This window comes from Suncus etruscus, chromosome 8 (assembly GCF_024139225.1).
Source record: "Suncus etruscus isolate mSunEtr1 chromosome 8, mSunEtr1.pri.cur, whole genome shotgun sequence".
NCBI lineage: Eukaryota > Metazoa > Chordata > Mammalia > Eulipotyphla > Soricidae > Suncus > Suncus etruscus.
The window spans coordinates 47,799,952-47,819,659 of NC_064855.1; the positions used below are offsets into that span (position 1 = coordinate 47,799,952).

Genomic DNA, 19,708 nt, shown 5'->3' on the forward strand with positions numbered 1-19,708 from the left:
AAACTGGAAATCGAGCTCCCATACGATCCAGCTATACCACTCCTAGGAATATACCCTAGGAACACAAAAATACAATACAAAAACCCCTTCCTTACACCTATATTCATTGCAGCACTATTTACCATAGCAAGACTATGGAAACAACCAAGATGCCTTTCAACAGACGAATGGCTAAAGAAACTGTGGTATATATACACAATGGAATATTATGCAGCTGTCAGGAGAGATGAAGTCATGAAATTTTCCTATACATGGATGTACACGGAATCTATTATGCTGAGTGAAATAAGTCAGAGAGAGAGAGAAAAACGCAGAATGGTCTCACTCATCTATGGGTTTTAAGAAAAATAAAAGACATTCTTGCAATAATAATTTTCAGACACAAAAGAGAAAAGAGCTGGAAGTTCCAACTCACCTCAGGAAGCTCACCACAAATAGTGATGAGTTTAGTTAGAGAAATAACTACATTTTAAACTGTCCTAATAATGAGAATGTATGAGGGAAATGGAGAGCCTGTTTACAGTACAGGTGGGGGTCGGGTGGGGAGGACGGATACTTGGGACATTGGTGATGGGAATGTTGCACTGGTGATGGGTGGTGTTCTTTACATGACTGAAACCCAAACACAATCATGTATGTAATCAAGGTGTTTAAATAAAAAAAAATAATAAAAAAACAAAAACAATATATGTCTTACATAAATTTTTACTGTATTGTACTTTGTCTCCTTTTCTTCTTAGATTTTCATTGTCCTTTACTCAAAATTTGCACACTATATTTTTCCAACTTAATGCTTTCTTGTTTGTTTCTCAGGGAAAAATAGCACATTGCAGATCATTGGTATAACTCAGTAATTTGGCTTAATTTTGTTTCTCATATACTGGTCAGCATCCCTGCATTTGTGCATAGGGTAAAGGATTCTTTAGAATCAGACCTGAGTTTAATTCCGACTTTGTTATTTCATTACCAGTAATACTTTTAAATCATGCTGCCAGAACACTGAAATGTATAATCTCTGCCTTAACCAGATCTATTGAATCAGAATGTGCAGCTTAACAAGATTCCGTGTGCCCGGATTTTGTATTAAAGACTTTTTGAGAGTTTGCCAAGATTAGATGATCATTGAGAACTTTCAGATAAAAGTACTAAACATTACCTTCAAGTCATAGAAATCAATTTATATTTGGGCTTTGAAACAAGACAAGCTGCAACATTTTATTTTAAAGAATTTTCAAACTCCTTTACAAAGTCATAGGGAAATTTGAATGTAATCCCTCAATTACTGGATTCATTGGGGATAAACTGAGTGATTTGACCTTTTAAATGCATTTCCAGGGTGCATATAGTAGGACCTAAAGATAGTTCAGTGGTCTCTAATCCATTTGGATTTTACCTTCGTACTTGATGTTAAATGGGGGTCTGTGTTCGCTTTTTTGCAAGTGGCTAACCAGTTCTGCCAGCACCACTTGTTGAAGAGGTTTTCCCTGTTCCACTTAGGATTTCTTGCTCTTTTGTCAAAAATTAGGTAATTGTATGTCTGGGGGACAATGTCTGAGAACTCAAGCCATTTCCACTGATCTGAGGGTCTGTCTTTATTCCAATACCATGCTGTTTTGATAACTATTGCTTTGTAGTATAGTTTAAAGTTGGGGAAAGTAATGCCTCCCATTTTCCTTTTTCCTAGGAGTGTTTTAGCTATTCAAGAGTGTTTATTGTTTCAGATTAACTTCATAAGTGTTTGATCTACTTTTCTGAATAATGTCATGGGTGTCTTTAGAGGGATCGCATTAAATCTGTATAATGCTTTGGGGAGTATTGCCATTTTAATTATGTTAATCCTTCCAATCCAAGAGCAGGGTATGTGTTTCCATTTCCGTGTGTCCTCTCCTATTTCTTGGAGCAGGGCTTTATAGTTTTCTTTGTATAGGTCCTTCACATCTTTGGTCAAGTTGACTCCAAGATATTTGAGTTTGTGTGGCACTAATGTGAATGGGATTGCCTTCTTGATGTCCATCTCTTCCCTATCATCATTGGTGTATAAAAAGGCTATTGATTTCTGTGTGTTAATTTTGTAGCCTGCCACCTTGCTATTGTTTCTAGAAGCTTTTTGGTAGAGTCTTTAGGGTTTTCTAAGTAGACTATCATTTCATCTGCGAACAGTGAGAGCTCAACTTCTTCCTTTTCTATCTGGATTCCCATTATATCTTTTTCTTGCCTGATTGCTATGGCAAGCACTTCCAGTACTATGTTGAAGAGGAGTGGTGAGAGCGGACAGCCTTGTCTTGTACCAGAATTTAGAGGAAAGGTTTTTAGTTTTTCTCCATTGACAATAATATTTGCCATTGATTTGTAGTAGATGGCTTTAACTAGATTGAGAAAAGTTCCTTCCATTCCCATCTTGCTGAGAGTTTTGGTCAAGAATGGGTGTTGGACCTTATCAAATTCAAATGGATTAAAGACCTTGATATCAGACCTGATACCATAAGGTATATAGAACAACACGTTGGTAAAACACTCCATGACATTGAGACTAAAGGCATCTTCAAGGAGGAAACTGCACTTTCCAAACAAGTGAAAGCAGAGATCAACAGATGGGACTATATTAAGCTGAGAAGCTTATGCACCTCAAAAGAAATAGTGCCCAGGATACAAGAGCCACCCACCAAATGGGAGAAACTATTCCCCCAACACCCATCAGATAAGGGGCTAATATCCAAAATATACAGGGCACTGACAGAACTTTACAAGAAAAAAAATCTAATCCCATCAAAAAATGGGGAGAAGAAATGAACAGACACTTGGAGAAGAAAGAAATATAAATGGCCAAAAGGCACATGAAAAAATGATCCTCTTCACTAATCATCAGGGAGATGCAAATCAAAACAATGATGAGATACCTCTCACACCACAGAGATTGGCATACATCACAAAGAATGAGAACAATCAGTGCTGGCGGGGATGTGGAGAGAAAGGAACTCTTATCCACTGCTGGTGGAATGCCATCTAATCCAACCTCTATGGAAAGAGATATGGAGATTCTCCCAAAATCTGGAAATTGAGCTCCTATTTGACCCAGCTATTCCACTCCTAGGGATATACCCTAAGAACCCAAGAATACAACACAAAAACCCCTTCCCCACACCTATATTTATTGCAGCACTATTCACAATCGCCAGGCCCTGGATACACTAAGATGCCCTTCAACAGACCAATGGCTAAAGAAACAGTGGTACATAAATACAATGGAACATTATGCAGCCATCAGGAGAGATGAAGTCATGAAATTTTCTATACATGGATGTATATGGAATCTATCATGCTGAGCTAAATAAGTCAGAGCGAGAGAGAGACACGCAGAATAGTCTCACTCATCTATGGGTTTTAAGAAAAATAAAAGTCATTTTTGCAACAATCCTCAGAGACAATGAGAGGAGGTCTGGAACTTCCAGCTCACTTCATGAAGCTCACCACAAAGAGTAGTGAGTGCAGTTATAGAAATAACTACACTAAGCACTACCATAAACATGTGAATGAATGAGAGAACTGGAAAGCCTTCTAGAGCACAGGTAGGGGTGGGGTTGGATGGAGGGAGATTTGGGACATTGGTGGTGGGAATGTTGCACTGGTGAAGGGGGGTTTTCTTTTCATGACTGAAACCTAATCACGATCGTATTTGTAATCAAGATGTTTAAATAAAGAAAAAATATTTTAAAAAAGATAGTTCAGTGGGTTGGGGAAATGCCTTACACTTAACTGAATTTGGTTCGACTCCCCCCCCCCCCCATACATATAAGTTTACCCTGAACCTGCCTTGAGTGATCCTTGAGTGCATAGTCAGGAGTAAGCCTGGAATAGAGCTGAATGTGACACAAATTAAAAAAAAAGGGAAAAATAATTATAGAACAGAATATACAGAGGTACTGAATCAGGCTGTCATATATCTCAGAAACTCTACAAGTAGAAGAGACTAAAAGATAAAAGATTAAAACTTCCATCTAAGAGGCAAAGTTATCACTCAAGTCTGATGGAGAGATGAAGATTTTTTTCCAGATAAACCAATTAATGGAGTTTGCCACCACAGGCCTTAACTGCATAGAAAGTTGAAAAAAAATTATTTTACAAGCAAAGAAAACACAAAAGAACACAGAAATTTGAGTATAGTGAGAAATATAAATACAAGGATGGAAATACAAACAAATAAAATGAGGCAACAACAAAATGCAGGACTACATAGAAGATTAGGACAGAATTTATTTAGTCTGCACGAAAATAAATTAGTACAGAGAGATTATCTTAGATACAGAGGCACTTAGATACAGATTCAAACTTTATAGTAAACATAAAAAATTCTATTGAAAACACCTGAAAAGTAAATCAAAGAAAGTAAGATAATCACAAACAACAATTATCTAATGGAACAAGCAAGTAGAAATTCAAGGAAAAAGAAATAAAATATAAAATGAGAGGCTATAGTGATATAGTACTGTGGGGAGAGTATTTGTTTTGCACATGGTTGACCCAGATATGGTCCCCTGTGCACCACTATGAGTAATTCCTGAGTAAATCCCTGAGCACCACTGGATATGGCCCATAAAACAAGAACAAACAACAATAACAACAATATATATGTATATATATTTATGTATATGTATATACACACAATACAACCAAAACCCAAAGATTAAATGGTTATTAAATGATGATCCCATTTATATATATATATATATATATATATATACGTATATATATATACGCTCAGAAATCACTCCCTGCAGGCTCGGGGGACCATATGGGATGCCGGGATTCAAACCATCATCCTTCTTTATGCAAGGCAAATGCCCTACCTCCATGCTATTTCTCCGACCCCTAATAACTATATTAATTTTTAAGTTAGCAAAACATATAGTGATTATCAATAAAAAAGTAAAATACAGTCTTATGTAGGAAAAACTTATCATATGTTATGAATAACATAAAGTCATAGTAAAAGATTGAAGTAAGGTATTTATTTGTTTGTTTTTTTCTTTTTGGTTTTTGGGTCACACACCAGCAGCGCTCAGGTGCTACTCCTGGCTCTACGCTCAGAAATCTCTCCTGGCAGGGTTGAGGACCATATGGAATCCCAGGATTCTAACCACCATCTTCTGCATGTAAGGCAAAAACGCCTTACCTCATGCTATCTCTCTGGCCCCTATTTATTTGTTTTTTGTTTTTAGTTTTTTGGTTTTGGTGGGTTTTGTTTTTGGTTTTGGTTTTGGTTTTGGTTTTGGTTTTTTGGGCCACACCCATTTGATGCTCAGGGGTTACTCCAGGCTAAGCGCTCAGAAATTGCCCCTGGCTTGGGGGGACCATATGAGACGCCGTGGGATCGAACCACGGTCCTTCCTTGGCTAGCACTTGCAAGGCAGACACCTTACCTCTAGCGCTACCTCACCGGCCCCTATTTATTTGGTTTTGAAGTGACTTCTGGTGGTACTAAGGACCCACTTCTGACTGTGCCCAAAGAGTACTCTTGCCAGTGCTCAGCAGACAATATTTGTTGCTAGAGATTGAACCAGATTTGGCCATGTATAAGGTATGTGACACCTTAATTCTATTTCAGTCTCTTTGGCCCTGAAATAACGTATTTAAAGCCAATAACGGAAAAAAAAATCCAGGAATTTCTACATTAGAAAAAGGAATATCAGTCATCAGAATACTACTCAACTGTTAAAATTCAAAAGTCATGCTTGTAAAACTAACATTGGATGGAGTTAGAAAGATAGTATAGTGGGAAGGACACTTGGCCATGCATATAGTTGATCCTGGTTTGAATCCTAGCATCCATATTTGCCTTATAGACACAACCATCCATGAGCTCTGAGCCAGAAATAAGGCCCAACACTAACAGATGTGGCATAACCGGTCTACCACTAAAGGATAAAGGATATTGGATAAAAACTAGGGAGGGTTTTGCTAAGTGATATATATCAGTATGGGAGATAAAATTACCAAAATGGTTCTGCTCATATAAAGCTGGTAATAAACAAAGAAAATAGTAATAGCTCAAGTGCATGCATTGCATACAGGAGACCAGGGTTTAATCCCCATTACTGCATAGCACCCCTGATTACTGCTGGGAGCAACTTCTGAGCAAAGAAAATGAGCACCACTGGGTATAACCCAAAATTAAAAAAACTCATAAATTAAGATTTGTATATAATTTAAGGACATGCTATCTAAACAAGATTAGTTTTTGTATTGATTTTGTTTGGGGGCCACACACAGTGGTGCTCAAAAATCACTCCTGGCAGGCTCAAAGAATCATATGGGAAACCAGGGATAAAATCTATTTCAGCTGGTCAGCAAATGCCCTCTCACTGTGCTATTGCTCCAGCCCCCAGGATAAATTTTTAAGCTCAGTTTTAATGGGTCTAGCCAGCTGTCCAGACATTTGTACATTCATTCTCAGAATTTTACTTTTCATAAATGAGAAATTAGCTTCTTCATATATAGCAACTATATAGCAACCCAGGTGCCAAGCACTGTGCCATTTTATGAAAAACAAATAGCAAGAATTACAAGGTCACAGAGAGACCACCTGAATAGTGGGAGAAACACAGAAGAAGCATTTAGTCAGATAAATCATAATCTGTGCTAGTTAGCAAGAGCCCTGTGTGGTAATGACTCAGGAGAACAAAGTCAATGAGGACTTTTCATAAGGTAAAAGATTTTCAAGAATACTTTAAAATGTACTTAATTTTTTAAAATTTTATTTTAAATGCAAAATTATCAGGACTTAGAACTAGTTTTTACATGTCCTGTACATGTTAAAAATACCGCATAGCTAGTGCAGACAAAAAACATTATGAAACTTCAGGAAATATAAGGTGTACATTTCAGAGCAGATAATTATAAAATGCTTCCTAAATGAAGACATGATTTATCAGGAGCCTAAAACAAAAGCGAAATTATTTTTCTCACTATTGATGGTGAGGACAGAAAATTTTACAAAAAGGAATGTGTACATTTTTTTATTTTTCAGGTAAAAGGTAGCCCTCAAGAAAGTTCCCTGAGATAGCATTTTAAATTTAATTTTAGAGTTATTCATATTTATTTTTATAAATAAATTCTTTAATTGAATTACTGTAAGATATACACAGAGTTGTTCATGATTGAGTTGTAGTCATACAGTGTCCAACATCCTTCTCTAGTGCATATTTCCTGTCACTGTCTCCAGTTTTCCTCCTGCCCTTTCCCTCTCTCTGTGACAGATATTCTTCTCTCTTTCTAACTCTTTCAATTTCTCTCTCTCTTCCTGCAAAAGAAATATTTTATGGAAAGTCTCTGAACATAAAAAATGATGCTAATTTGTGGCCAAAGAGATAGTACAGTGTCTAGAGTATTTGCCTTGCTATGCCTTGCTAATGGCCAACCCAGATTAAATTCCCAACATTTCATACAATCTGCCAAATGCCACCAGGAATAATTTCTGAACGCAGAACCAAACCAAATCAAAACAAAACACATTAAAAGTTATTATTAGGGCTTGATGAGTGATCAAAAAGAAAAGTTTGACTTTCATACAAGTATAAAATGAATATGCTAAAATTTATATTTAATTTGTTAATGCATTTAATGAATCTAAAAAAGAAACAACCTATAAATCAGAAAATGCAATTAATGTGCTATCAGAGGAAAGGGCAATATTATTCAATGGGAATTGTAAGTCAGTTTTACTTTTCATGGTACAATTTTTCTGCTATACAGAAGAGTTACTATTTATGTCTATCATTTATCTATTATACAATTTTACAGTTCATAGTCTTTGTAAAGTTAAGAGCACCTAAAAACTCAAAACCAGATAGCCTGGGGCTGGAGAGATAACAGCAGTAGGGTGTTTGCATTGCACAAAGCCAACCCACAATGGACTGTGGTTTGAATCCCATGGTCCCCTTGTGCCTGGCAGGAGCTATTTCTGAGCACACCCTGAGCACACCCACCAGGTGTGATAAAAAAAATAAAATAAAAAAAAAAAACGAAACAAAAAAATCATATAACCTTTGGAGAATGTATAGTTTTCAACTGAAACTATTTTTTTTTTTTGCAATCCACAAATCTGAGAAAAGATATTATGAGCTCAGATTAGGAAAGAACTCAAAAGACTATAAAAGAATGCCAGTGGATATGGCATCATTCTACACATACATACCAATATCAACATGATCAAAATGTTAATCTGATGTTAACTTTGAAAAAGCAATGAGTGAAGTGCTAAATGAGTATTTGCCATTGATAAATATTTGAAATCAAATGAGCCCTGAATTAAAAATAAGGTCAGTGTATTAGGATGATTTTAAGCAAGATTGCGAAGATTTTATTTTGGTTGAAGTAAGGGAAAGCAAAAAATAAATGAATTTTCAACTATGATTTGCAATTATGAGTGCCTCAAGAAAAATTAACTCTGTGCAGGGCTCTACGTTACAAAATTTAATGAACTAGAGTTCCTTTCTCAAGAAATTCTTAATTTCCAAAGTAAAATACTTTTAAAAATAATACTGCAGTAAGAATACTTTAATAGAAATAAATACCAAATGTTCTGTGTGCTTGGGTAAGAAAGTATCAGTGATGTGAGGAAGATGGGTAGGTGGATATGTCATCAGTAGTATATGTGTCAAATCAGAAATAGCTTGTGGACAAAATAGTTTAAGGTAAAATATCAGAGTGCTCAAGAATGGCTGATGATAAAGGTAGCACATGGCCTGAATCTCCTGGATAGACTGTCATTCATATTGTGGAGCCTGAACCATTTTTTATGAATAAGAAACTCCTCTTGTAGAAGAATATTATACTTTGAGATTGGAAACTATAAGTTGACTTAAATATGGAATTTGGGGTGAAGAGAAATTGCAGAGGTTCTTTCGTTTATATGGTCACTTAAACAATAATGAAGGATTTGGAAGAGAGCGGAGCAAAAAAAGGTGACGAATATCAAGAGAAATATAGATTAAAATTAGAAAGTAGAATGCCACAAAAGAATACCCAGAAAAAAATTGATCCTCCAAAATGGGAGAAGCTAGGAAACTTTGGTTTCCCAGAGCAGAATGGCTGATCATAGAAGTCTGTAGAGTACCTCTCAGAGAAGTACTGAAAGTGTTTCTTCATAGTCTGACTTAGTAAATAATCCTCAGTAGTAGCTATTTATAAACATTTAGAATTAATTTTACAAGTAATATAGATCTATATTAAAGCATTTGAAATTCATACAGCTAACTTATGTGTCCCATTATGGTTGGAAATACTTAATTTTAAGACTTTTAATTGTGGAGATCATAATGGATGGTGCTCAGGGAACAATTCCTGGTTCTATGTTCAGAATTGATTCCCCTAAGGGATCATATGCAGAGAAGTGATCAATTCTGGGTTGGATGCATGCTAGTTAAATGTCTTTCCTTTTATTCTCTCTCTCTCTCTTTCTCTCTCTCTCTCTTTCTCTCTCTCTCTCTCTCTCTCTCTCTCTCTCTCTCTCTCTCTGTCCTTGAGTCTTTAAATTTTGAAAACATATTAAAATACCCATCTGTGTCAGTGATGAGTTCAGAACCTGTGATCTGTAAGTAATGTCCTTATCCTATGTTTTGAGGTTTCTTTGTTTATTTCCCCTATTAGGCCTTCAGATCAGTGATTTCTGATTGATGTATTCGCATATTTTCTTTTCACTTGTTGGAATTCTATTATTTCCTTCAGTTCAGTAAATAGCCTAATCATCATGACTTTGAAATCATCCAAGAGATTAGAGAGGTCTGTGCTTGGTTACTTTATAGAACAATTTCCCAGCAATGCAGTGAACTGTCACTTCTTTGTTATTGTTATTGTTGTTGTTGTTGTTTAAATTTTGTTGTTTTAATTGCTTTATTTAAACACCTTGGTTACAAAGTTTTGCATAGTATGAGTTTTTTTCTATATATACATGGTTTTTCATGATTGAGTTTCAGCCATATAATGTACAACACCTTTCACCAGTACACATTTCCCACCCCAATGACCCAGTTTCCATACTACACGCCCCACATGCCTCTGTATATTATTACCATACTATCCTTTTGGGGAAGTTAAAGTCCACATCCAGTGGCACTCTGCACTCAGAAATCGATCCTGGCAGGTTTGGGGGACCATATGGAATGCCAAGGATTGAACCCAAGTCTATCCCTTGTCATCTGCATGCAAGGCAAATGCTCCTCTTTTAAATATATTCCATCAGTGAGTGTGATCATTCTGTCTTCCCATTCCTTCTGACTCATTTTACTCAGCATAATACTATCCATATCCACCCATGTATAAAAGCAAAATTCTTGTTTTCCTAACAGCTGTGTAGTATTCCATGATGTAAATGTACCACAGGCACTTGGGTTGTTTCCAGATTCTGGCTCTTGTGAATAGTGCTATAATGAACTTAGGAATTCAGAGGACTTTTCTATATTGTGGTTTAGGACTCCTAGAGCTTCTTCATTTTTTTTTTTTTTTTGTGACTGCAGCTGCCTCCCTAAATTGAGAGATGTGATAGAGGACCTGAAGGGGCTTTGGTTTTTTTGGCTCCATGTCACACTAAATCTAGGCAAGTCCAGAATTGTGGTGTGTGGTGTGTGGTGTGGGCAAGGACTAGTTAGCATTGCACAGTGCAACTTCCATCAGGCAGGTAGGAGGTCTTGGGTCAGGGATACCAGTTCTCAGAATGCACATGGATTTTTACTGAGAGGGACAGTGTGAGTCTATCACTGCTGGCTTTACTTATATATAATTATGGCATAAATATATAGCAAATCATACAAATTATTAATTGTTGTTTGATGATTTATTTGAAGAATTGCTCCAACTTTATTTCTTAAAACAATCTTGCACAGTGAGTGGAAGTTACTATCTCTTCATAATAAAGTATAATTATATCCCTACAGAGCATGTACTGGAACAATAAGAATTAGGATTCAGATTCTTTGCACAGGTGAATTGTCTTACTACACAAAGGCACTGCTTTAGAAGTCATGTGGAAATGAGATAAAATACAAAAGTATTACTAAGACTGGGCAATAATTGCCATCAAATCCTGATGGGGAGGGAGATATATCATGGAATACCTGAACAATGTCATTTGCTCAGGAGATTTAAGGAAACATTACAAAAAGACTATTGTTAGTCATTTGGGTTGCCCTTTGTTTATGTTTCACATAAAGTTGTTGTAGGTTGGAAAGAACAGAAATCAAGTTTCACAATTGAAGTTAAGCAGAAAAATGAAACATCCAAGTATGTGGATAATCGAGAACTTGACCTGAGGAAGCTTTGTATATGTGTTATGGAACCTTTGCATGCTTAATGGCTTGTGTTTTGTTTGGTTTTGGTTTGATTTTGGGGTCACACACGACTGCTCTCAGGAATTACTACTGGCTCAGCACTAAGAAATCGCTCCTGGCAGGCTCGGGGGACCATATGGGATGCCAGGATTCGAATCAGGGTCCATTCTGTGTTGGCCGCGTACAAGACAAACGCCTTACTGCTGTGCTATCGCTTCGGCCCCTCATGCTTAATGATTTTTAAGAGCTTAATAACTGCTTTCTGGCAGCAGTTGTCTTCACTTTTAAACCTGTATTGTTTCAGAACAGCTGAAGCTCCTAAGAAATTGAGTTGGACTTATAGAATTGGTTTTATTCTATTGATTGACACTGCTTCTTTTCTCAGAAACTGTTTCAATGTTGGTTCTTATTTGCTTTGAGGTGAGCTATTTTCTACATCGAACTCGGGAAGCCCAGTTTATCTTTTTCTTAAGAATTTAATGATTACACAGTCAAGTTAAACATTTGGAAGATACTGTATTTATTGGGTTCAGAAAAGGATAGGAATACAAACCTACAGTAGTTCTGATTGTATTTTGTGCTGGATAAGATAGATGGGTCTTAATTTGTTCCACAATTCATCTACAGAGAAGCATTTACCAGCTCTCATAAATAAAATTCTGCCATCAACATTCATGTTTTTTCAAAGTCAATTTTATCTCTGAACTTTAGTTTCAGTTTAGGAAATGGAAAATATGAAAAGGGAACAAGCATTTTCAATGTAACATTGGTTAACAGTATACATTTCAACAGATAGACTTTTTTGCCATACTTCACTCTGCTAGAGTTGCCCACATATCAGCTTGGGGTACATAATTTCTCTTTCTTTATGGGTTAGCATCTCTCTTTCTGCACTTTCAAACTTCATAAATAAAATACTTACTTAAAAATAAGATAATTTGAAGGTTTTTATAGTAATTTATTTTGTTTTAGAATCCCAATGAGGTAAGTAAATTTCTTAAATTTTAATTTTGTAACTGAAAACACAAGTCTTTTAAAAATATATAACCAAATTTATATTAACAAAAAAGCATATTTTTAATTTAATCTATGCAGTACACTAATGAAATTGAAACTTAGCTCTCCTGAGGTTGCTGCTATTTGCAATTCCAAAGTACCTTAATGCATGTGCTCTGTTTTTTTTTTTTTTAAGTATTTGACTTACTTTGATCAGTTAGCATTTTCTGTCTCTACATAGGTAGTACTCTGACACCCTGATGGTTGACCACCCAAACTAGCATGAGAAATTAAACCATAAATAAGTTTACTTCAAAATTTTATTAAATGCACTACTAAGGACAAGGCAACTTTGTTACTATAAAATGCATAGCAATTCTACTAATTGTTCAAAATTTTCGCATTTTCTTCTTTACGTTTAGCAAGCATAATCAAATGCTTATAAAAATTAATGCTGGGGCCGGCGAGGTGGCACTAGAGATAAGGTGTCTATCTGCCTTGCAAGCGCTAGCCAAGGAAGGACCGCGGTTTGATATCCCGGCGTCCCATATGGTCCCCCCAAGCCAGGGGCGATTTCTGAGTGCTTAGCCAGGAGTAACCCCTGAGCATCAAACGGGTGTGGCCTGAAAAACCAAAACAAAAAAGAACAAATAAAAATTAATGCTTTAGCAGCAGCATAATTGATAGTCTCTTTTAGCCTATTTGTATATAAAAGGCCAAAATAAACATTAAGAAAACATTTGCAAAGTACATTTAGTCTTTCCCTCTATCCCCTCCCAATCCAAAAGAAAACATCAGTACAAAAATAGTTCTGTGATTCTGTGCACTTCATCTCCACAAGCTGTACAGTACTAGCTCATCTATGATGGAAGAATATGATCATTTAAATGCAACAACAACATCTTTGTAAATGGGTTTGCTCCCCTTCAACAGCAGCACAGAGCTGAATTCATCTCACCATTGGCTCTGTTTCCCATAAATGAAGGAGTTGAGTGACCAAGAAGCCAGTTAGGCCTTACTCCCTTCCTGAGCTTTGAGGGCCAGGTCTTTGCAAATTCCACCCTTCCTTCCTGGAAGCCTGCTCTCAAAAGGGCAGTAACAGAGAGATGGAAAAAAACACATACACTCCAGGCTGACCTTTTATCTCTTCTAAGATGGTTTTCGCCATCAGTGTATTTGCTACCAAAAGTATATCCAGAAGATAGCAAGAATGGCTTCAGGATGACTTTTTAGTGGAACAAGAAATCTAATAAAATTGAGGCTTAAAAAGCACTGTTGCTCTTTTCTATGGAGAATGTGGATTATACTAGTATTATATCCAGAAATGTTTAGGGATCAAGGATAGGTTTATATCACATTTATGGTCATAATAAAGAATAAGACTTATAAATAAATATCCTATACAAGTAATTTTTAAACAAACTTTTAACTTTAGAATAATTTGAATTTATAGAATTTATAGAAAAATAACAGAGTATCAGATAGTATTGTCCTATATTTCTCATCCAATTTTTTTCCATTAACATATTACAATATCACTTCACCCTGGTACATTTGTCATGACTAAGAAACCAACAGGACCAAAGAGATATTATAGCAGAAAAAACTAGAAATCCATTTCTGACCCTACAAATAGTCCCCCCAAAACTGCCATTAGTGATGTCTGATCACAGAGCCAGGAGAAAAGCCTGAACATGATAGGTGTGACCAAAAAATATATAAACAAAAAGAAAGAAATCACCACCAATCCATATTATTATTATTAAAGCTTTATCATTTATTTGTAGTTTATTTTTCCCCTAATATTGTTTCAGTCCTAGGTTATTGTTTAGGGCACCATTTACTCATTATGTCTTCTTAAGTCTTCTTCATGTTTACATAAATATATTTAGGTTATTGAAAAATTGTATTATTCTTTGGAATCTTATTACTTTTGCATTAAGATTGAGTTGGGGCCAGAGTTAGTACAGGGGTTAAGGCCTTATGTGATATATTATGTTGGGTCAATCTCTAGCACCACATGGTCTCCAATTCCTGCTGGGTATGACCAGAAAAATGATTTAGGAACAGGGATCTCTCATTCATTGCAGGTAGGGCTCTCAATTGGTCTAGTCTTTTTGAAAACTATATGGAACCTAACTTCTCAAAAAACTGGGAATTGAACTTTCATTGGACCCAGACATGCCACTTATTGGCATCTGCTCCAAAGACCCAAAAATTCTACTTAGAAAAGACTTTTGCATTCCTATGTTAACTGCAATACTATTCGCAGTAACAGAAATCTGGAAACAAAAAAGGGGGGGGGGATCTGGGAACAACTCAGGTGTAAAGAAACTATACTACCTATACACAATAGAATACAATTCTTCTGTAAGAAAAGATTAAATCATGCATTTTGCTGTTACATGAATAAATTTACATTGTATCTTACTGACTAAAATTAGTTATAAGAAAAGGGACAGATACAGAATGATCCCAGGATATAAAGAAACATAAGAGGGGAATAACAAATACTCAAAGACAACAGAAACTGAAACCTGCTCATCAGTAGGAAACATACTATATGGGAGGGAAAGGGAGACAGAATTAGAATGGGGTCACTGGAGCTAAGTGGAGGGAAGAGGCCACTCTGATTAAGGCTGTGGCACTGAAAAGTGCTATCTATGAAACTGTCAGGATGGTACACCATTATCTATAATAAAATTTAAATTAAAAAAACTGAAGTAACTAATGGTCAGGGATTCTAAAATCTTTTTTTTTTTTTGTCAATCTGTGAAAGAAATTTTTTCTTTTTTCAGTTTAAGGTGTTAGATGGTAATGACATGAGGGAATATCTTTTCTTGTTCTAGAGTGTCTTGAGAGAGATTTAGTAAAGCATTAGTGTGACTCACCATATTTTTCTTTTCTTAAAACATTATTATTATAGCCATTTGAGGCCAAAAAGAAAACATATCATAGCTGTGAATAGTAGTGGAGGGGGAGGATTCATTTTGAAAAAATAGTGGGGTGTTTTTTGAATTAAAATTTTTATGGTGTACACAGCAGACCTGTTTTGTATCCTCAGCACGCCATATGTTCCCCTGTGTCCCACCAGAGATGATCCCTGAGCAGAGAGCCAGGAATAAGTCCTGAGCACAGCCAAGTGTGATCCTTCCCCCAAAATAAAATTTAATGAAGACTAAGGTCACGGTCTAGTTGAAAGCAATAGTATTCAGCTTTATTTTAATTGTTTTTTAAATTTTAATATGTAGGAAGCCACGACTAAAGGTAATTTAATTTTTGTCTATATAACCTTAATTATGAGACTAAGTAAAGCTATTAAGTAATAGAACCCATTCTCTTTCATTTTTGTTTAATCTCAGAGCTTTGTTTAAAGGTGACTATGAAAAAATACTAATGAGAAGCACTTTCTTTGCTGTTGTTTCCTCCTTTTTGAAAGATGGTGGATATAGCCTGTGTGACTACAGAAATATTCTAAGTTAAATAAGGGTTTCCATTTTTTTCTGTCACATCCCCAGCTAAAGCTATGCTCATTGTCTGTTGAACTGTTGCAGGAACCTCATTTGATGTGTGGGTGTGGGGGGAGGGGTAATGTGTTTACGGTCTCCTAACCACCTGGATTAGCAAACTCCTTTGGTTCAGTCTACATATAAATCATTGCTATATCACTGCTACATTAACTTCTCCAAACACCCTTTTTTCTTTGTTTGTTTGGTTGGTTATTGGACCAGTCCTGAGTAGTCCTTACTTCTGGATCCATAGGCAGGGTATCAAACCCAGATCAACTGAATTCAAGGCAAGAGACTTACGATTTCTCTGTCCCTTCCAAAAATCATTTTTATGGTCTTATTTATTATTCAAAAAAATCTTCGAGGGCTTCTTATTTTCTAGAGAAGAACATTTGATATTCAGTTGAGCTTTAAGTGTCATCTCTGATTTAGTCCAGTTAAAAATTAAGAAATTATTATTCTCTTTGTAAGCCCTCTATTTCTTCCTTCAATTCTTTGAGAACCCTTATTAAGTTCATTATATTCATTATCATCAGACAATTACTTTGTATACATGTTACCATAGAATTGAATCTTTGCTTAGCTTGAGTCTTTTTTGGCTCAAATTTCTACTCTTTCTTGAAAAAGGTCTAAATAAGGAGTTCTTTCATTTCTCTTAAACTTCCAGCTACTTTTTTGATCTGATGATGTCTCCTCCGAGAACTTCTGCTTCACTTCTATAAACATACGTACTTTAGAGAGTACCTGAACCAAATAGGAGCCAGACCAATTAAATGAGCTTTATTCATTTTTTACATAATATAAAACGAATATTTTCATATTATTAAATATCTGTAATGCAGCCTTTAATGATCCTATTGATATTCTACATCAAATTTTACATTGCATTAAGAGATGTGCATGTAATTGGAACAAGTTGTTTCATTTTTAACTACAATAAGTAATGCTATCTTGAACATTATGACTTATATCTAATTATATACTTAGAATAAATTCTAACAAGTAGGCTTATTAATAATATTTATTAGGTTCTTACTATCTATTTCCAAATTATCTTCCAGAAAAATTGTGCCAGAAATATTCCTATTTCAGAGATGAAAATATGAAAATGTCTATTTTAGCACTGCATCATCAGCTCAGGATTGTATAATTTGCTTATACTGTTTGTTAATTAAATTACTAAAATCTAGCTTATTTTTGTTTTACATATTCTAATTACAATGCCTTTCTCAGATATGTTTTTTATAAATATTTTTCTAGTCTATTACCTATCTTATCTTTTATTATTTACTGAAAAATCTTTTTCTTTTTTGGTTTGGGGCCACATCTGGCAGTACTCAGTGGTTACTCTTGGTTCTAAGTTTGGGGGTCATTTCTGGCATGCTTGATGGACCATATGGTATACCAGGTATCAAACCCGGGTCAACTGCGTGCAAGGCAAATGGTCTACCTGCTGTCTTGTTATGGCTTTGGCCTCAACGGGTGGGACATTTGCCTTGTAAGCAGCTGATCCTGGCTGCTTGATCCTCAGCATCTCATATGGTCCCGTGAGCTGACCAGGAGTAATTTTTTCTTTTGGTTTATGATTTTTGGGCCACACCCAGTGATGCTCAGGGGTTACTCCTGGCTATGTGCTCAAAAATTGCTCCTGGCTTGGGGGACCATATGGGACACCAGGGATCAAACCATATCCATCCTGAGCAGCTGCATGCAAGGCAAAATGCCCTACTGCTGTGCTATCATTCTGGCCCCAACAGGAGTAATTTCTGAGCACAGAGCCAGAAGTAATTCCTGAGTACTGCTGGTTGTGGCCCCAAGACAGTGTGTGTGTGTGTGTGTGTGTGTGTGTGTGTGTGTGTGTGTGTGTGTGTGTGTGTGTGTGAATGTTTGTGCATCTTTATAAAGACTTACACTTAGAAATCCTTACCTGACTTAAGGTCACATTTTCTCTAGTGTGCTTTTCAAAAGTTTTATAACTGTAACCTTTACTTAAGTTGTGTTCATTTTATTTATGATTTGAAATATGAATTGAGGTTTATATTGTATATTATAGCATAAGATCAGGAATCTTCTCCTATATGAAAATTAGAGTACTTGAGTACTAAAGACCTTTATTGTATAAAGAGAAGGGGAGAGGTTTGTTCTTACTGTTATGCAGAGTAAATTATTGCTACTGATTTATAGCTTAACTAAATTGGGACATTTCTAAGATTAGTGGGTGAATAATTGCTGGCATAGCTTACACTTTCGTAACATGTAGATATATTTCACCTAAACAAGTAATGTAATTATAGTCATTAATATTTGTTTTTAAGTAGCATTTTGCAGGATCTAAAATGTACAAGGCACTGTACTTGATGTAGTAATGTAGGCAAATAATTCCTTGCCTTCCACAAATAGACTATATGCAATTAATAATTTACTTTGAGAATTAAAGGGAGTCAAAGTAATTAACTTTAATGAACAAATATTTATTTTGTGAGAAATACTTATCAACATTAAGTTATTTGAACTCTTGGGAATATACTAATAAAGATTATTGTAGGAAGAACTTGGATAAATAAAAAGAAATTTTAGTGAATATAGCTTGGATCTGTTTGTGAAAAAAATTATTCAGTAATTTACAATGCTACCACAACATGTTAATTACCTATTTTTCTCTATAGGTCATAAGCTCGATGAGCTCCCTTTCTGAGTATTGCCTGCCTTCCATTCTGCGCACATTATTCGACTGGTATAAACGACAAAATGGCATTGAAGATGAGTCACATGAATATAGACCAAGAACAAGCAATAAATCAAAAAGGTACTTTATTTCATGTAACATTCATGAGGATTATGGTTTCTTTTATTTTATAAATAAAAATCAAAATGAGAAATTAAGTGGTATCCTGGTCTTCACACAGAGATAGAAACCGTGTGGATATGGGATACCCCTTTTCTTTTTTTTAATATCTTTATAAAAACGCCTTGATTACAAACATGATTGTAGTTGGGTTTCAGTCTGTAAAGAACACCCCTCTTCACCAGTGCGACATTCCCATCACCAATGTCCCAAATCTCCCTTCCCATTCCTCCCCCACCTGTACTCTAGATAGGCTTTATACTTCCCTCATTCATTCACATTGTTATGATAGTTCTCAATGTAGTTATTCCTCTATCTGCACTCATCACTCTGTGGTGAGCTTCATGTTGTGAAGACTTCCAGCCCTCCTCTCTTTTGTCTCTGAAAATTATTGCAAGAATGTCTTTTATTTTTCTTAAAACCCTTACATGAGTGAGACTATACTGTGTCTCTCTCCCTCTGACTTATTTCACTCAGCATAATAGATTTCATGAATATCCATGTATAGGAAAATGTCATGACTTCATCTCTCCTGACAGCTGCATAATATTCCATTGTGTATATGTACCACGTTTCTTGTTTGTTTGTTTGTTTTGTTTTTTGGGTCATACCCGGAAGCGCTCAGGGGTTACTCCTGGCTCTATGCTCAGAAATCTCTCCTGGCAGGCTCGGGGGACCATATGGGATGCCAGAATTTGAACCACCATTCTTCTGCATGCAAGGCAAACACCTTACCTCCATGCTTTCTCTCCCATACCACAGTTTCTTTAGCCATTCATCTGTTGAAGTGCATCTTGGTTGTTACCAGAGTCTGGCTATTGTAAATAGCTCTGCGATGAATATAGGTGTGAGGAAGGGATTTTGGTATTGTATTATTGTGTTCCTTGGATATATCTCTAGGAGTGGTATAGCTGGATTATATGGAAGCTCAATTTCCAGTTTTTGGAGGAATCTCCATATCGCTTTCCATAAAGATTGGACTAGACGGCATTCCCACCAGCAGTAGATAAGAGTTCCTTTCTCTCCACATCCCTGCC

The 19,708-nt window shown here is 35.9% G+C and overlaps 1 protein-coding gene across 1 annotated transcript in view; it reads left to right on the plus strand.

The window, feature by feature from the left end:
• FRY (FRY microtubule binding protein) overlaps window positions 1-19,708 on the plus strand; it is a 344,446-nt gene that overhangs the window by 81,554 nt on the left and 243,184 nt on the right. Inside the window, 1 exon segment of the mRNA XM_049778737.1 lies at window positions 18,493-18,632. Coding sequence (XP_049634694.1) covers window positions 18,493-18,632 — 140 coding nt within the window.